Source organism: Brassica rapa, chromosome A02 (genome assembly GCF_000309985.2).
Source record: "Brassica rapa cultivar Chiifu-401-42 chromosome A02, CAAS_Brap_v3.01, whole genome shotgun sequence".
NCBI lineage: Eukaryota > Viridiplantae > Streptophyta > Magnoliopsida > Brassicales > Brassicaceae > Brassica > Brassica rapa.
Window position 1 is genome coordinate 15,934,617 of NC_024796.2, and position 18,979 is coordinate 15,953,595.

Genomic DNA, 18,979 nt, shown 5'->3' on the forward strand with positions numbered 1-18,979 from the left:
ACACAAGAAATTAAATACTTGAGACTATCTTTTTCTTCAGTTGCATAATTGTCATTTACCCCAAAGTATTCATGATTTAACTTTAAAACCGGTAGTAATTAGACAAAAACGAAAGCCATTGTCCAAGGATTTTTTTAATCCTATGAAACTGATATAATCTTGATAATGTAAACAATAGGGGAAATATCAAAACATAAATAATATATGAAATGTATATTTTAAAATTAACTATATTTTTATTTGAATATAAATTTATAAATAGTATACTGTATACAGATTAAATTCTTTTTTCTTTTTTGAAAAATTAGATTTTTTATTTATTTAAATATTTATTTATTATATACAAATTAAATTCTAAAGCCTACATCTTGTATTTCTTAACAAAAGGTTAAATTCCAAATCTTGGCCAGCAAACTCAAATCAGTAACCTTAAGTAAATTGATTTAATTATTTTGATTTTTATTACAAAAATCCAATTAATTGAACAGATATATGGGAATGCTCACTCGTATCGTCGCCTCGTATATATTATTCCCACTACAGAAACAATACACCATTCATCTAAGATTTTTACACTTTTCCTACCATTACAACATTTTTTTTAATCTATTTCTCCGGCCAGTCATGGCGAACTATCGGTGGCCGTCGAAGCTATCGAAGTTATCACCCCGAGCAAAACAAACAAACCTCTACGGCGTGATCATCGTCACGGTTCTCTGTGCAGCCTCTTACTCCATCGGGATATGGAAGAACTCTCGCGGAGGAATCTCACGTGCTTCCCTCAATTCATTGCCATGCACGTTTCCTAACATAACCTCACCGATCCTCCCCTTCACTCCCCGTCATACATCCCCATCGGAGACAACAACGGCGCGTGTGGTTCAAATCCCGTCTTGCGGCGTCGAGTTCTCTGAGTATACGCCGTGCGAGTCAGTGAGCCGATCTTTAAGCTTCCCAAGAGATAGGTTGATTTACAGAGAGAGACACTGTCCTTCAAAAGACGAGATTCTCCGGTGCCGGATTCCAGCGCCGTACGGTTACTCGGTACCATTCCGATGGCCGGAGAGCCGTGACGTCGCGTGGTTCGCTAACGTGCCGCACACGGAGCTAACGGTGGAGAAGAAGAATCAAAACTGGGTGAGGTACGAGAAGGATAGGTTCTTGTTCCCTGGTGGAGGTACGATGTTTCCACGTGGAGCTGATGCTTACATCGGCGAGATCGGACGGTTGATAAATCTCAAGGATGGATCGGTTCGGACAGCCATTGATACGGGATGTGGGGTAAGTTGAAATATCTCTCTGTTTTTTTGTTCTTAATTTCATTCGTTTTGTACTATTCTTGTGACGTCTCTGTTCTTTTGGCTCTTGTCCATGTTTACATGTTCATCCCATCCCTGTGAATCTGTGATGGTCATAAATTGTTATTATTTTTTTTGTTTTTTGTTTTTTGTTTTCCATCAGCCATCGTATACTTCACGTTATTGCAAAAAAATAAATCGTATGCTTTATGTTTAGAACATCTTCAGAATATCTCAATAAGTTTTTTTTCTTTACCAAAAAATAAAAATAAAAGATGAATAAAAGAGATGAAAACCCATTTGTTTTAAAAAAGTAAAAGATGAATAAAAGAGAATGAGATGATTTGTTTCCAAAAACTCTAAAAATAATAATTAAAAGATATTTGGAATATTTTAGTTTGTATTAATAGTTCATATTTTTATAATTTTAATTTTAACTATATAATTAAACTATACTAAATATATTATTATTGTATTAGTAAAATATGCACATAAAGTTATCATCGATGTTAATGCTCTTTAGTTTGAGATTTTATTACATAATAAAGTTATGTGTGTGTTTCAAAAAAATAAAGTTATGTGTAACGTGTAGATGCAGTGTCAAATTGATCGATGATTGTGCAAATTACATTGAAATTCTATATATTGATGTTTCCTTGGTTCAAGACGTGTATTGCATGTACTATACATAGGCGCACTAGTTAGTAGGTTTAGGTGGATTCAGAGTAGCTATTGTCAAACTAATTGATGATTGTGCAAATTACATTTGAAGTTATTAGTTTTAAAAATTAAAAAATCAGAATTTTGGTCATATGATGAGATGTCATTTATGATAGTAAAAATATTCTGGCAACAGCAGAGTGAGAAGGATGGATAGGACTCTCTTGATTTGGAATTAATAATATTGCCGTCAAAATTAGATAAAAATATTTGCCAACTTTCACTAATTTTATTCTCCTTAAATGGCAATGAATATGAACAATATTTATACATTCCATTTTAGTATATATGATTTTTATTTATACTTGATTACCTTTTAATCCCAAATAAAGTGCAGCACAGCTAGTTAAATGCTGTAAACATTAACATAGATAGTTAATGTGAATTTCTTATCATTGATTGTTTCAATCTTAATATGGAGGCAAAGTGGACAAACCCCTTTTAAAAATGCTTTGTCTAATAGATGTGCGTATGTAGTTTAATTAGTTAGATTATGCAAACTCATCGACCGCATAAACTAATGATGATGATAATAGGTAGCGAGCTTTGGTGCGTATCTAATGTCGAGGAACATAGTAACCATGTCGTTTGCGCCAAGAGACACACACGAAGCTCAGGTTCAGTTCGCACTTGAGAGAGGAGTCCCTGCTATCCTCGGAGTCTTAGCTTCCATTAGACTCCCATTTCCAGCCAGAGCTTTCGACATAGCTCATTGCTCTCGATGTCTCATCCCCTGGGGCCAATACAGTAATTATATACTCACCCTATTGGCCACATATTCTCTCTTTTTTTTGGAGTCGCTTACGTGTGTTGAACTGTTTGTGGATGAGCAGATGGGACGTATCTGATAGAGGTGGATAGGGTACTGAGACCGGGAGGGTACTGGATTCTCTCCGGACCGCCGATCAACTGGCAGAGACAATGGAGGGGTTGGGAGAGAACAAAAGACGATCTCAACTCGGAGCAGTCTCAGATCGAGAGGGTCGCTAGAAGCTTGTGTTGGAAGAAACTGGCGCAGAGAGAAGATCTTGCGGTATGGCAGAAACCCACCAATCATATTCACTGTAAGCGGAATCGTATTGCTCTAAGACGCCCTCCCTTCTGCCACCGGACACAACCCGATCATGCCTGGTAATTATCTGTAGACAAGAGATGCCTACATGAAATGAAAATTTGTATTTCACTAGACCATGGTTTTGCTCTGTTCTGGACTTTTAGGTACACTAAGCTGGAGCAGTGTTTGACGCCTTTGCCGGAAGTAACAGGAACTGAGATCAAAGAAGTAGCGGGTGGGAAGTTGGCGAGATGGCCTGAGAGATTGAATGCAGTTCCTCCGAGGATCAAGAGTGGGAGCTTGCAAGGGATCACTGTGGATGACTTTGTCAGCAACACAGAGACATGGCAGACAAGAGTGTCTTACTACAAGATCTTCGACCAGCAGCTAGCGGAGACAGGGAGATATAGAAACTTACTTGACATGAACGCTTACCTTGGGGGTTTCGCTTCAGCCTTGGTCGATGATCCTGTCTGGGTCATGAACGTTGTCCCCGTGGAGGCCAGTGTCAACACCCTTGGAGTTATCTATGAGCGAGGGTTGGTCGGAACGTATCAAAACTGGTAAAGAGTTCATAATAACCGATTCTTTAGCTTCTTCTTTTATTCTGGGGAAGCTTTGATTGATTCTTATGAACTCTATTAAAAACAGGTGTGAAGCGATGTCAACTTACCCAAGGACGTACGATTTCATACATGCCGACTCGGTGTTTAGTCTGTACAAACACAGATGTGACATGGAAGACATCTTGTTAGAAATGGACAGGATACTAAGACCAAAGGGAAGCGTGATCATAAGAGACGACATAGATGTGTTAACAAAAGTGAAGAAGGTAACAGATGGGATGCAATGGGAAGGGAGAATAGGAGATCATGAGAAGGGACCGCTTGAAAGGGAGAAGATTTTGTTTCTTGTCAAGGAGTACTGGACGGCGCCTGCACCTGATCAGTGATCAGGAAGCTATAGAGATAAATGTTTAGACCTTTGTAGTAGCTAGCTCCCTTCTATTTTTTTTTAATATTTTGTACGCACCAAAAGACGTTTGTGGGGGTGGGGCATGAAGAAATAAACACCTGAATTTATTGTTTCAACTTTCAAATAAACGGGAGAGTTTACTAGAGAGTATGTGACCATTCGTTGGATATGAAAGCACTTACGGCTACAATATTATACATTTGTCTAGTAGAGCTCTCATCATTTCTTGCTTCAGCATCGGTGCTATAAAAGGGTGATCCAGCTATCTCTACACTCCACGTAGCTGAAATGGTCGGTGATATCATGACATCTGTCTCCAGCCACAAGGGACTAAACAATATATGTCTTTCGATAAAGTAGGATCTCATAACTCATTGACAAAAACCTACCAATATAAAACGAACTTGTAAGGAGAAAGGAAAGAAAGAGGGGTAAGCATTCGACAAAACCTCCGGGACGAAAGCTCTAAGAGCCCGAAATCATCACCTAATATTCACGATACAACACAACAAAAGCTCTACATAGAACATCAAGTAAAATAAGAGCAATCAATAAGTAACAAGGATAAACTCCGACGATTTTTGGTCTCCGCGTTCCTTATGTTGTCACGTAAGAACTCACCACCTAACGGTACACGTGAGTTCAACTCTTTCACGCTATCAAGTTGCCGACACCGGTTCACGCTTTCTCCGCCACCATGTTCACACGATCGTGCCACCTCGTTCGGTCCCCGCGTGATCTGGGCTCGCCGTCTACCCGCTCCCGGCGATGAGTCATGCCACCTCATTCGGTCCCCACACGACCCAACAAAAAATGATGCAGCGCCCGAGAACTCTCAATCACGTTGCACTGTCACACATAGGCTGTAAGATCTCTCCCATCTCATATACAGTACACTCACATGTTTAATCCCCATGCAATGTAAACACCCATGTACAAAATTCAATCATCATACAACCATATTTGTTTTAGCAATCTATGAGTAGATTTAGGTGTTCACATATTCGTGACAAAAAGGTGTTCACACATTATAATACAATATATATGTGTATATATACGATATATTTCACTTATCAAACAAATACATATATGCTTATAGATAATACGTACGTATGAATGATTTAGATAGATACTTCTACTATGAAGAGAGAATGAAAGAAGGAAGAAGAGATCACACCTGTCCTCACCTTAGCCTTAGATCTGCGAACATAAGGGATGGGATAATCAGATCTACAAAATAAGGATTTCATCGAACCCAATCTACAAGAGAAAGGGTTGTTGCTATCACCAAAATACATGGGATGAGAGATCTATCACCAAAATACATGGGATGAGAGATCTAAGGTAAGAGAGAAGAAAGATAAAGAAAACTAAGGTTCCTTATCTCATCGGCGACCAGATCTAGAAAGAAGAGAAGAATACACGAACTTGGATCAGTTTGTTTGGGATCTCCAATGGCTTGGCTCCGGCGTGCAACAAACGATGAACAGCGAGGAAAGAGAGGTTGGCCGAGAGAGAACAAGAGAGAAGAGAAAAGGAGAAAATTTGATGGCTAGGGTTTTCAGATCTCTATGGAACTCTGCAAGACTTCGCTCTGGTTTTTAAATGGAAGAGAAGAGAAGGGGAAGGCTCATTTTAATAGGAAAATGATGCAGCTCAAATTAACCCTAGAGCCAAATCTCTCAAATAAGAGATCAGTTTGTATCAATTAGAGATCGAATCCACAGAGAGTGGGGCACACAATTGATCCGATTAAACGTAAGACTAAGCTAGGTAAAAAGATATTAAAGCAGTAAATAATTAATAAAACAGTAAGTAAGATAGATGTGGTTGATAAATAGATAAGAAGGAAGCTAGACTTTCAGGTTTATGTAATCCAAATTATGATTTTGATGCTAAGAACATGTGATGATCAATCCTAGAACTCGAATGCAATTGTAAGATCTCCAGCTCTGACCGTGAGTCTACATGTTAAATTTGTATCCATATTTCATATCCGAAATGGAATGAGTGTCGATTGATACACTTTCAAACAAGCTTTAATGTTCAGATCGATAAGTTCATCAAGTTGATTAAACTAGCTAGATATAGCTTGTGCCTAACAACTTAGCTCAACAGAATTATGTTCAGTTATGAAACAACTCTCGCAATTGTTAGTCTTAAGATCATGATTCTAGTTAGCTACTCTAGAATGCAAGCAATAAGATCTAACTATGTGAAGGATTTTAGATAATTAACTTAGCAGTTCTAAAATCAATTCATCATAACCATATTAAACTCTAAGTCTAACAAATTATTCTACTCAAAAATAATCAAGCAAGACATAAAGATAAACATGATGAATTGCATAATGAGATTAGAGATAAAAAACCGGAGTTCCAATACAATACTCTGAAGGGGTTCTTGGATCTTCTCTCCAAACCTTAAAAAGCTTCTAAAAATAATAAAATCAAATATGTGTCCCTCCGCCTAAACACTGGCATAAACATATATATTTTAGGTCAAAACTCGTCAGAAGCATTCTTGTAATTTTGTGGAAACTTTTGTGCCTAATTCTTAATCTTGATCTCCGGCAAGGCCTTTCTCGCTAGGGTGTCGATTGACATCAAGGATGAGTGTCTACCGTCACTTCCTCTGCACATCGACTCTGTCTAATCTTTTCTCAGCTAAGGGTTATGCTCCCTTTAAGCTCTATTTAGCTCCACAATGCTCCAGAACGTACATAAACATGTAAAGACTCTAAAATAGACTCCAAACATAACATAAAGACTCTAAATAGAACATATATTATGGCATAAATAGTGGTAAACACAATAATATATCAGAAAAGAAGAGGAAGCTCTACGTGTACTACTCCGGCCAAAATTAAAACAAAGAAGGAGATAGGCTTCGGTCCAAACTAATAAAAAACAAAGAAGCCCACATACCGGCGGGCCGGGATGTGACAGCATCACTATGTTTTGCTTAGCATAGTCGTCTTCTCCAGGTCCAGGAGAACGAATCTGATCATTACCCCATGTAGCATGTATGTTTCTCGACTTCTGCATGACCATTTCCATGAACATCCTACGATTAGTGTGTGTGGGATATACAAAGATACACTGCTCTACAGTTCTTTTTCAAACGATTTTGTTTGATGATAAAAAGGCTACAAACCATAACCATCCAAATTCTATTTATCCATTTGATCGCATAATCATCAACCACAACTTCTCTAGTGCCATTCATATACTATCAGAGAGAGACAAACAAAAAGAGTTTAGATGGAGAAAACGAGGAACCTCAAGTCTTTCAATCGAGAGAGACTCAGAAGCGCTGGTTATGTAAGACTCAAAGGATTCTCTCTCACCATCTCTGCCGGAGAAGAAGAACAAAGCGGTGTTCCTAATATTGGTTCAACTGATTCGAACCCACGCACATGAGTCTACACATACATGACATAATGAATATTTTTTTTCGTCATCAACATATATACTCCACTATGACTCTTCGAACCATCTTGGTAACTCTGCGTTCATGTAAACGACGAAGGATCATTGTTTCCCAGAACTGAGTAGCAGGTTGTCGGCACTTTTATTCTGCGTTCTGAGTACATTTATGATCTCTGAGTGATTAAAACTCTCTCTCAGGATCCAGATATCTTCCAAATAGATTGCGTATGCTGTCCATTCTATCGGTTCGGAAACCATCTTCACCAATTGGGAACAGTACGTTGCAAACTTCACATGAAATTGCTGTAATTCCTCATGCTTTCCAATGCCCAAATGAAAGCCTCTATTTCGGCATGGAGGGGTGATAGGCTAGCCCTCGTGTTTCTAGCCCCCATCAATCCATCAAGACCTTCTAGAGTGCTACCCCATCCTTGTCCTGAAAAATATCTTGTATTTTCCAGGATCCATCTATGAAACACTATCGTCCATGAATCAGAGGCTGTGAGATAATTAGTTGATTCGAGATTTCGGCATCAACCTCTTGGCCTAAAAACAATCATTCTCGATAAATTCGGTTGATTAGGATAAAATTTGATTCCTTAGGAGTCGTATACATGCACGTTAAGTAGTCATGCATTTTGATAGGAACTCCCAATTCTCTTGGAAATACAGCTCTTTTGATCATTTCTTCGCATGTACTTGCAGTAGCATTCAAATAATATCCTTTGATTTCACATGTATATACTTGGTTATATTTCATCTTGTCAACAAGTTTCGTAATGATCATAACGGGTCTATTGTTCTGATGGAGAGAAGAACCTATGATTAGCTTTTCAGAAAATTTCCACAGAATGGTATACAAAGTCAACATATTGTAATGAATACAAATGAAATTGCGAAAGTATGCACATACATTTCATATACTATTTCATTTAGATTTAATGTAACATGATAAAGGTTTTCCATTACGTACCACAGTATCTACAACTCCTTTACGTGCCTATACATAATGAATTGGTGTGGTATATTGATATAATAACATATGAACAGTAAGAACTAGCATTTTTATTCTCTTTTATCCCACTTCACACCTGGTACGCACTTGGAGCATTTTCTCTACCCCTTCTTATTCTGAAAAAAACAGGGACACCTTACGGTCATGGTTTCTCTTGGATATATGGTTCATCTGGGGTAGGGATTCGGGTATTCGGATCGGTTCCGGGTAAGACCCGTTCGGTCCGGGTAAATCGGTTATTTAGAAATTGTATCCAATGAGTACTTGATCGACTTATGGTTCGGTTTTGGTTCGGTTCCAACCGGTTCCGAGTCGGTTCATATATACAAGTTTATACCCGAAATATTATACTCTTATTTATATTTTTCTTTTATATATATATAGATATTATTTTCTTAAGAAAAATAAATCAAAATCGCCTATATGTTAATATGATGTAGTTAAGTTCAACAAAGTCAAGGTGGTCAAGTGGCGTTGCACAGGTAACTTGGCCTTATCAACCTGGGTTCGACACCCAAAGAATACAATTATGTGTTTTTATACAACATATAATTCTGTTAAATCGGGTACTCGATCGGTTCCGGGTAAAAACTAAAACCGAACCGATACCTATGGATAAACAATATCATTATCCATCGGTTAAATATACTATGACCAAAACCGGACTGAACCGGTCAATCTCGGGTCAGATCCGGTTCGGGTATTCGGTTCCGGTTAAATGTCCCAGTCCAAATCCGGGGGACCCAATTTTTTTATCCTTCGATGAAAAGATTCATTTCCTGGTAAAAATATAGGAGGTAGAACTAATAAAGATTTCTTTTTCAATTTTCGCTTTGAGGTTCCCTATGAAATGAGGCATAGAACGGAGCAAACCAATTCCTTAAACCACTCAGCCATGACATGACTCGAGGAAGAAGCCCCGGCTAACTTTGTGCCAAATTCTGAATGTTTTAAGAATTAATATTAAACAGATATATATATTCGTTATATACTTCTTTCAATCACTAAAGAAACTAAAGAAACAAGAACAACAACAACTAATTCATTAGCTAATATATTTTCAAAAAGTGAAAAACTAAGTAGTATTTATCAAATTTGTTCCTATCTAAGGAACGCTATTGAACCAAATGACAAAGACATTGTTGAAAAATATGGCTTTTTCTTGAACGAAAATGGTGACATTGTTCTTCCGGAACTGCTTTCCTATGTTGTGCAAGTCGTCGAGAATGTGATGTTTGTGCCTCAAACCATAGGGCTGCTTCAGTTTCTGCCAATAGGATGTAATCAATAATTACTTTAACAATATTTATACTCTTTAAACTAGGCCTGCGACTTCAGTTACTTCGGGTGAACGCGGTTTGGTTTCTCGGGTCGTCGGTTAGTACGGCATGAGAAAAGGCTGCCGAATAAAACCGAATATTAATTTGGTTCGGTTCAGTATCAGGTTTATTCGGTTCGGTTAGCTCGGTTCTGAGCATTGGATGAAGCTTGGTAGTGGTTCTAAAGATGTGTACAACTTCTTAGTTTATAACCGAACTGAAATGTCTGAACTGCACCGAACCGAGATTTGACCATTTCGGTTCCGAGAAATGGATGAAGCTTAGTTTCTCCCTATTCTTATTTATTTCTTTTTTCTACTATCAATATTAGTACAACTTCAAATTTATTTTTACTTTTTACATTTTTTTGTTAACACCAATATTAAATGTCAAGAGTGATGATTGAGTTTGACTTTCCGATTAGACATTCGGTCCGGCCGAATCTGATCACATGAGAATCTTTACAAGTACTTTGATTTTACAATGTAGACAATTTGGTGATCAAAGGAACAGGATCAGGAGGAACACTATATTCCTTAATATTCTTTAAATTTTTTACCATTCACGAGGAATGTATTTTTCTTTTTATTTCTTTTCATTTCTTTGTTCGTAGAGAATTATAGAACAAATCAATTCTTTATTAATTTTGATAAAGAACCATCATTCTTAAAATTTTATTCCTATTCATTCTTTTCTTATCCGTTCCTATCCGTTCCTATGATGGTTACCAGTCACACCCCTAGTTCGAGGGTGGTGGAGCAGGGAACGGTGTGAGAAATAATGCATTTCCTAACGTTCCTAAAAAATATCACCATTCATAAGGAATAATTTTTCCTTCTCATTCCCTACCATTCTTTTTTTTTGTAGATAAATAAAAAACAAATTAATTCCTTGTTAAATATGGGATGGAACAACCATTCCTTTTCATTCCTGCAATTCTATTCCTTTACGTTCTTTTCCTATTCGTTCCTCTTGTTTCCAAAATGGTCACCAGTCGGACCCTTAGATTCATCACCAAAAATATTTCAATAAATTTATTAATTAATGATAAATATATTTGGTGTTTTGTCAAAAATAATCAATCAAAAATACATATAAATAAAAAAATAACATAGTTACCAGACTTTGTTACTCTTTATCTTTTTTTTTTATAATAATTGTTTTGATGATGTTTATTATCCTACTATTAATATTTTCATCATCTATACTATTAAATCAGAATTCCTATTAGGATTATGCCCGTAGTTTTTGAAGTTATTTACAAATGAACGCCATTCTCTTATTTAGATTTTTTCTATTTTTTTTGTTTCATTTAACATCAAATGAAAACAGAAACAAAATCAGTTATACTATAATTTTGAGGACATTTAGGCAAACGTTGGATATTTACTTCCTTAAAAATGCTATATTCACTAATCATAATAAATTTACATACTAATCTATTTAACTAAGGCTTATTATTATTGAAACGATTTTATTAGACCGTTTAACCAAAAAATCCAACCAAAATGCATCTGTTAACTTATCTAACAAGCTTAAGGCCCAATCTTATTTTTTTATAACGAAAAGATATTTTATAATACTGATTTTATCATCTAACCTATAATTTATTTTCTAAATTTTATTTCAAATTGTTAAATACAAATAAAAAATTATGTAAATATTTATACTATATAATACCTTCACATAAAATCATTTATTATGTCATTTTGTCCATAATATTGATATAGCAATTATAAATGTAAGAATATTTTAAAATTATCATAAAATTAAATTTAAATATAAAATAAAAATACAAATACTAATTATTATAGGTTATTAATAAAAAATAAACTAATATTGTAATATCAATAAACTAATATTGTCATAGCAAAATCATAATTGGTTAATAACAAGTAGTTGGGTTTTTACCAAGGTTTTCAATCAAAATTTTAATAAACGATTAACATGATTATATACATGGTTCATCTTGATCGGTTCAACCACTGATTTGGGTCAGATATGAAAATAGTACTTGAACCTCAAACATTATAATAAATTAACATTAAATTATTTATTTTCTAATAAAAAAGTTCACATAAAAAAAATTTGTGCTTTCAAAAACAGTATTAGCTTCTAAATCAAATAAGGATAAAAATATTTTTATATTGATGCTTAGAGCTATAATACAAATATATGACAAGCAAAAACTCATTTTCAGTTTAAAATCGACAATTCACATCATTACTATATATATATACTATTAAATCACACATATCATCTTTTAATCTATTTCGAAAAATACCATATTTAAAAAAAAATGAAAGTGATAAAAGTTTTAAAAAGTTAATTGTTTAGATTTGAAACGAAGATAATAGTAATTTTTAAATTAATCTTGGATCAATAAATGAAAAAATAAATCCGCGCTTTTCAAAACGCAGGTCAAAATCTAGTACACTTTAATGTAGAATAATTTAGATACACTATATATGACTACTTTAGTTAACAACTAAATTATACATTTTACAGTAAACTGTAATTTTTGAACATAAAATATTAAACTAATAAAATATAGTTCTGTAAAAGCTTATTAAAACCATATCTAAAACACAATTTTTAAACATTGTTTTCATTATTATTTTCAAAACTCTGTGGAAGGTTGGAGATAGAGGACAAAAGTGAAGCCCATCTTTCTAATTTAATTTTAACAAGAGAGAGTTAAGGAGTATATGTTTTTTTGAACTTTTCCTAAAGGTGTAGTGTAGATAAGTGGTGGAATAATTATAAACTACATTACGTACTTATATCTTCTAAGTATCACACATGATGCCATCCAAGAATTAATTTTGGGATTAAGGAAAATAAAGACTGAAAAGTGACCAATTATAATTCTTAAAAAAACAAGAAATTAGCGGGAAAATATTTGTTAATGAACTTTTCCTAAAGGTGTGGGAACCCATTATATCTAGTGTATAAGTTTTGACACATTATGTGTTGTGAAAATGGGTTATGGGTTGGGTTGATCCATAACCCATTAAATTAAATAGGTTAGATGGGTTAAAGGTTGATCCATCAACCCAACATTTTTATAATGAATTATTTTTAAGTTAAGACCAAGTTGATCGAAATGAGAAAACGTTTTTTGTGGTTTTAGCGGAAAAATGCATTTTTGCGGAAAAATGAGTTTTTGCAGTTTTGGCCATTAACCCATTGGATCAAAAATAAACTGTTTATTTGGGTTAATGGGTCAACTTGGATTGGGTCAACCCATGGGTCATGACCCATTTTGACACCCATAGGCACATATATCTAATGTATAGGTTTAGGTTCGTTTATCCGAAACCAAAAACTGAACTAAACAAAATTGAAAAACCAAAACTAAAATGGAATTAAATTTTAAAAATAACCAAGCATGTTATATATTTCTAGAATCAAAAAATTGAAACAAAACAGAGAACAAAATGATACCTGAAATTTTAAAATATAAATTATATACGAACAAATATTAATTATATTGTAATTTCTAAATAACTAAATATCCTAAAATAGTATTTACAAACAGAATTACTCAAATTTTTTTAATTCAAAATATTAAAAATTATCCTCATTATCATAATTTTTTTATCTGAACAACCTGATTTACTTGATATTTAAACTAAAAATCTCAAATTATATTATATTTTTACCTATAATTATGTAATTATCCAAAACATCAGAATCAAACTGAACTGAATTGGACCCAATTTCTTTTTCTTTTTTGCATATTGACCGGTTCCTAACTTTGCTATTGAACCGAGCCAAAAACTGAAATAACCCAAGTGAAACCAAACAAAAATTTGCGGTTCCTAAATGAACCAAAACACCAAAAACCAAAATACCCAAACCAAATGTAGAAAACTAATAGTGCATCTACATTTAAAAGGTGCAAAGAAATCATTTTATTCTTAAAAATTATTTAACTCTTTTTAGTGGGGTACGTATATGGTTCATAGACGAATTAAAATATAATCAATATTTTATATTTGATCTGAATCTGTGGTCGAACCGGTAAACCTGGTGAAACATATATAATCTGGACTGGCTTATGTTATTCATGTAACATTCTATCAGATGTTCTACCAATGGATTTGTTTCCAAAACATTCAAATTTAGTGAAAACCTATTAACTAAACACCTGATAAAATCCAAAAAGCCGCCATTTACCAGTGAACCGACATCTGCTAACATTCTATCAGACGTTCTCTGAATAATTTTATAATATATATTTTTTAAATTGATTAAACATCTCATATACTTTATAAAATAGTACATAAAGCTGAATTAACTATTTTATTTGTCATATAAAGTAAATGCATTGTATTTATGTTATAAATTTTAATTTATATATTTTGTAATGATCAATACTATTATAATTTCAATGTATATAATTTATTTATTTTGTTCAGAGGCATCATAACTAATATCTTCTTATGTACACTTTTATTTGTTTCAAACTTATTGAGGACCTTCATCTTGCTAATCCAGCCATTTCCAAATACAACGAGCTTAGACTTATAATTGAATTAAATTTATATTTTTTAAGAGGTCATAGATGTAATGAATTAAGGGTTCCCATGAATTAATTTGTAACTATAGTTGTATGCCCAAAAACTAAAAGAAAAAATAGCTATCAATTAAAATTAATTTTTCTTTGTAAATTTGGAGGTATTTTTGGAAAAATTGACATGTTTAGGCTTTGAATTGTTCTGTTTTGATAATATAGATAACTAGGTGTTTTGCCCGCACTTGCGGGCTTTACAATTTTACAAAAAAAATTGTAAATAGACCTATTATCGATTTAAAAATTATTATAATCAATTATTTCATGTTTTTGAAATATTTAATAATTAATTAAATAGTTTTTTTATACACAATAAAAACTTATTATTATTTTAAATATCTTTTATTAGATAAAGTAAACTTGAAAACATTCATGTCTACATAAAATTATATACATTGAAAATTTATATGTTTATTCAAAATATTATGATATAAAATATTTTTGGACGACATAATATAGAATCTTGAAAGCAGATTACAAAAAAAGCATAATATATAATCTTTTTAGATAATGATTATCAAATTAAATTTTTTTTTTTAAATTTTTAGATAATTATATATTAATAAAGACTTTTTCAGAAATTATCACAATAAGTGATTTTATTTTCCTAAAAATTTATTCTAAAATATAGTTGACTCATGTGATATACATATATATCAAAATAAAGTCGGTTTAATATTTTTAAACTAAATATAATATATATGATATTTTTAATATTACTAAAGTAAATATAATATAATAACTATGATATTATCGTTAGAATTTTTTAATTATTCTCAAGATAATGATAAATAATCAGATAAATTAATAATTGAGTATTATTTATGACTAACATTTAAATTATATAGAGCATGACAAATGGATATCATATTATATAATATTTTTTGAAAATGATGATATAAAATTATTAAAATTCGTTTTAATCACTTAATAAATAATATTATAAATATTTTTGAATTGTTTGCCAATTTTTTCAGACATTATCACAATGAGTGGTTTATATTGTCCTAAAATTATTCTCAAACATATCATAATAGTGTCGGTTTAATTTTACTAAACCAATTATAATATAAACATATATATATATATATTTTTTTTTTGTCGATAACATTACAGACTCATATAGACTATGTAAACCACACCAGGAGATATTGATCCATGTGAACGACGAAAGACGTTTGTTTCCTGACACTGCGTGCTAGGTTATCCGCCTTTGTATTTTGCGTTCTTGGTACATGTATAATCTCTGATCTACAACGATTTTATCGTTAGAATTTTTTATAATTATTCTTAAGATAATGATAAATTATCAACTAAATCATTAAAATTATTTAAAATTAATAATTGAGCATAAAATATGGCTAAACCTAAAATTATGGAGAAAATAATAAATAAACAAATTCATTTCTCAAATAATAGTATAGATATCAATTACATTATATATTTAATTTAATTCACTATTACATATGATGCTGCGAAATAATTTTGGATTAAGAAAAGAAAAAGAAAAACAGAAAGTCATGAAATAGAGAAAAAGACTAGGATAGCACCAAACCAAGTTTTTGTTCCCAAAGTAGCACTCAAGGCTCAAAATCACAAAAATAGGTTTTATTAAAGAGGTAAATATACACTTATACCCCTTGGGTTAATTAATCCAAACCTTAGGGTTTAGAGTTAAGGGGGTGGGGTTTTGGAATTAGGGTTTAAAATTTTATAAAAAATAAATACTAAAATAAAAACAGTTTCAAAAATTTTTTAAACTATAAAAAGAAAATCTGAAAAAAAAATAAAAAAAAATTCAAATTTTTTTTTTAAAAAAATTATAAAAATTTCGAATCTGAAAACATATAATCTGAAACTATAAAAAAAAAATTTATTTTTTTTATTTTTTTTATTTTTTTTTATTTATTTATTTTTTTATTTATTTTTGTTTGTTTATTTAATTTAAACCAAGGATATTAGGGACATTTTACCCTTTAATGAATGTCATTTTTGTGACTTTCTCCTTCTAGTGCTCTTTTTGAGACATAAACTTCAAAAGGTGCTATTATTCACAATTGCCCCATTAAATATCATTATTCTTAAAAAAAGCGGTCAAAAAGACAGGACTAACCTTGCCGTGCGTTGACGATGTCGGCATATTGGTTAATAGAGACCCGAATGATTCCGCCAGAAACCGTCTGTTTTCGAACTTGTCCTTGTCTCTATTAAAACTAACCCCAATTCAATCGATAGGGTCACCGTCGCTCTTATCCGATTCTCGATTTAGGAACACAGGTATCAACTTTGTTCCAATTCCATGCTTTCTTTCTATCTTTTTCAATTTTTTTTGTGTGTGTCCATATTCATCGTCGATTCGCTGTGTTATCGACACCCACCCTTTGTCCAGTCTGAATCGGTCATCGGAATTACAAGCGGTCGGGTCGTTTGATCGTATCGCTGTTTATAGATGTGAAAGCAAAACAATACAATGTAAAAGTTTCAATCTTTTTTTTTTCTAAGGAATTTGATCGAACCAAGGATGGATTTCGTTGAAAATCTTGATACCGACATGTCTCTAGCCATTCTTTCCTGTCTTGATGACCCATCAGATCTAGTCCGCGCCAGTGCTGTCTCACGCTCCTGGCGAGACTTTGGTAAGAAACATCTTTTATTGTCCTTGAATTGAAAATCTTTAGTATTTTTACATCCAAGAATGTGTTTTTTTTTTTTGTACTTGCAGTGATTAAACACAGTCTCTCGAAGAAGCTGTGCTTGAAGTTGTTCCATCAGCTAACTAGTGTGGATCGTATAATAGACACAAGCAATGATATGAAGGAATCGTTTGAAGCCGGGTCAAGCAGGGATGATACAAGGGTACTAGAAAGAGAGCACAGGGTTTATGCCTTATTGGCTAAAGGATGCACATCTTCCCCTATCAGAAGCTGTATTGCCGATGCCATCATAGCCTCCAGTACCGATAATTTCCCAGCAGAGAGCATCTTGAACACACTGGACGAAAGAGATAGAATTGGTGGCACCCCTTCGTATTGGTCTAGTACGGGGCACCACAAGACTTCCGTGCCCGAAACACTTCTTTACCAGCTGAAGGGTGATTTGTGTGTCATTACTGAACTCAGCGTCCAGCCTTTCCAAGCTTATTTCCAGCCGGGTACACCGATATACTCGTCACATTATGTTCGTTTCCGGTTGGGTCACCTCGATAACAATGAAGCTGAGACAGCGGGAAAGTTTCCTGTTGAAAACAAATATGTATGGACTTACACTTCACAAGAGTTTCCCATGGCTCAGGTAGGTGTGTCTGTGTTATCAGTCATTAGCGAACATTATACTCATTCTTCTTCAACTGTTGATAACCCCAATGTTTGTAAACTGAGTAGGAGAATCGGTTGCAGAACTTTAAGCTTCCAGAACCGGTTATTTGCATTGGTGGGTATATGCTAGTCGAGTTTCTTGGTCGGGTTCAGACTCAAGAAATGGATGGCTTATACTACATATGGTACATCTTCTTCTCTCTCTCTCTCTCTCCCTATTTGTCTTTGAGAGTTTTTTTTTTTTTTTTTGATGATTGATGGGTTATTGCAGCGTGTCGCATGTGAAAATGATGGGAAGATCACTAGCAAAATCGTTTCAGGTGGTGGATCCGGATGAGTCAGGGAAGTTTGGGTTGAAAGTGTTGAGTTACAGTGATCCACAAGAAATGGATGAGAACGAAGAAGAGGGGCTAAGTCCGTTTAGGCCGATGAGAAATCTTGAACAGCTCTTGAATTTCCTGCACAGGCATCCTCTTGACGTCGAGTATGTTTGGCCTGAATCTGACGAGGAGGAGGAGGAAGCTGAATCAGACGGTGAGGTTTAGTGTTTGAATCACACTGTGGGGATGGGATGCATGCTGAATTGTGTGTCTCTTTTTCTTTCTTTTGATTTTTAGTTTGTATTTGCTTCTATTGTTGAAGAATCGTATAGGTGTTTTTCCATCTTTTGTGAGCGGTTTTTAAAAGCTTCTTTCTTCTCCAGCCTCTTACAATGTGTTGTGTGGAGAGTTTTCTGAAATAATAACGTTACTACTTTTTTATGTTTCGTTCAAGTTTCACGTCCTTGGCAATGCAAGCTTGTTTTTATGATTCAAAAGTCTATCTTTGCTTTGGAAAAAAATAGAATTAATGTTCAAACAGAGCGTTTAAGGATGGAACTAAAGGCCAAGAATGTTCAAAGACTGCCTCTTGGAAGATTCAAATTCATGTTCCTTTCAAATGGGTTCAAATCGATTCCCAGAAGGCCTTCAATGATACCAAAGAAGAAACAATCCAATGCATTGCAGGCTGTGTTTAGTGCCGTTAAGAACCTCCGTTCTAAATACACCCCATCAGGTATTTTACCAAAGAGCACTTCATCCAAGAACAAAGCAAGCATCACCATCGTACGATGCAGCTCCTCTAAGGACCTGCTGCATGAAGACATATCACATTTCGAACCTTATCAGTACACAGCTAAGACAACCACGGGATCCTCCAGCACCAGCGCCACATCCTGCAGAGTTTTTACCGTCATCATGGAGACGTGCATATGCTAGAGAAATTGAAAGGCT

At 33.8% G+C, this 18,979-nt stretch overlaps 2 protein-coding genes across 3 annotated transcripts; both read left to right on the top strand.

Moving 5' to 3' along the window:
- The first annotated feature begins 485 nt into the window (after positions 1–485).
- Positions 486–4,197, top strand: LOC103853320 (probable methyltransferase PMT15). Its single transcript, XM_009130247.3, has 5 exons — positions 486–1,281; positions 2,555–2,765; positions 2,852–3,149; positions 3,237–3,635; positions 3,724–4,197. The coding sequence occupies exons 1-5, from the start codon at positions 493–495 to the stop codon at positions 4,022–4,024; spliced, it is 1,998 nt and encodes a 665-aa protein (XP_009128495.3). The 5' UTR covers positions 486–492; the 3' UTR covers positions 4,025–4,197.
- Positions 4,198–16,442: 12,245 nt separating this feature from the next.
- Positions 16,443–18,515, top strand: LOC103853321 (F-box protein At4g00755). Of its 2 annotated transcripts, XM_009130248.3 has the most exons (5): positions 16,443–16,668; positions 16,894–17,027; positions 17,114–17,682; positions 17,772–17,890; positions 17,977–18,515. In XM_009130248.3, the coding sequence occupies exons 2-5, from the start codon at positions 16,913–16,915 to the stop codon at positions 18,248–18,250; spliced, it is 1,077 nt and encodes a 358-aa protein (XP_009128496.1). In that variant the 5' UTR covers positions 16,443–16,668; positions 16,894–16,912; the 3' UTR covers positions 18,251–18,515. The 2 variants fall into 2 exon arrangements, with proteins under 2 accessions (XP_009128496.1, XP_033141464.1); XM_033285573.1 differs by lacking the exon at positions 16,443–16,668 and having other exon boundaries at positions 16,675–17,027.
- Positions 18,516–18,979: the final 464 nt, after the last annotated feature.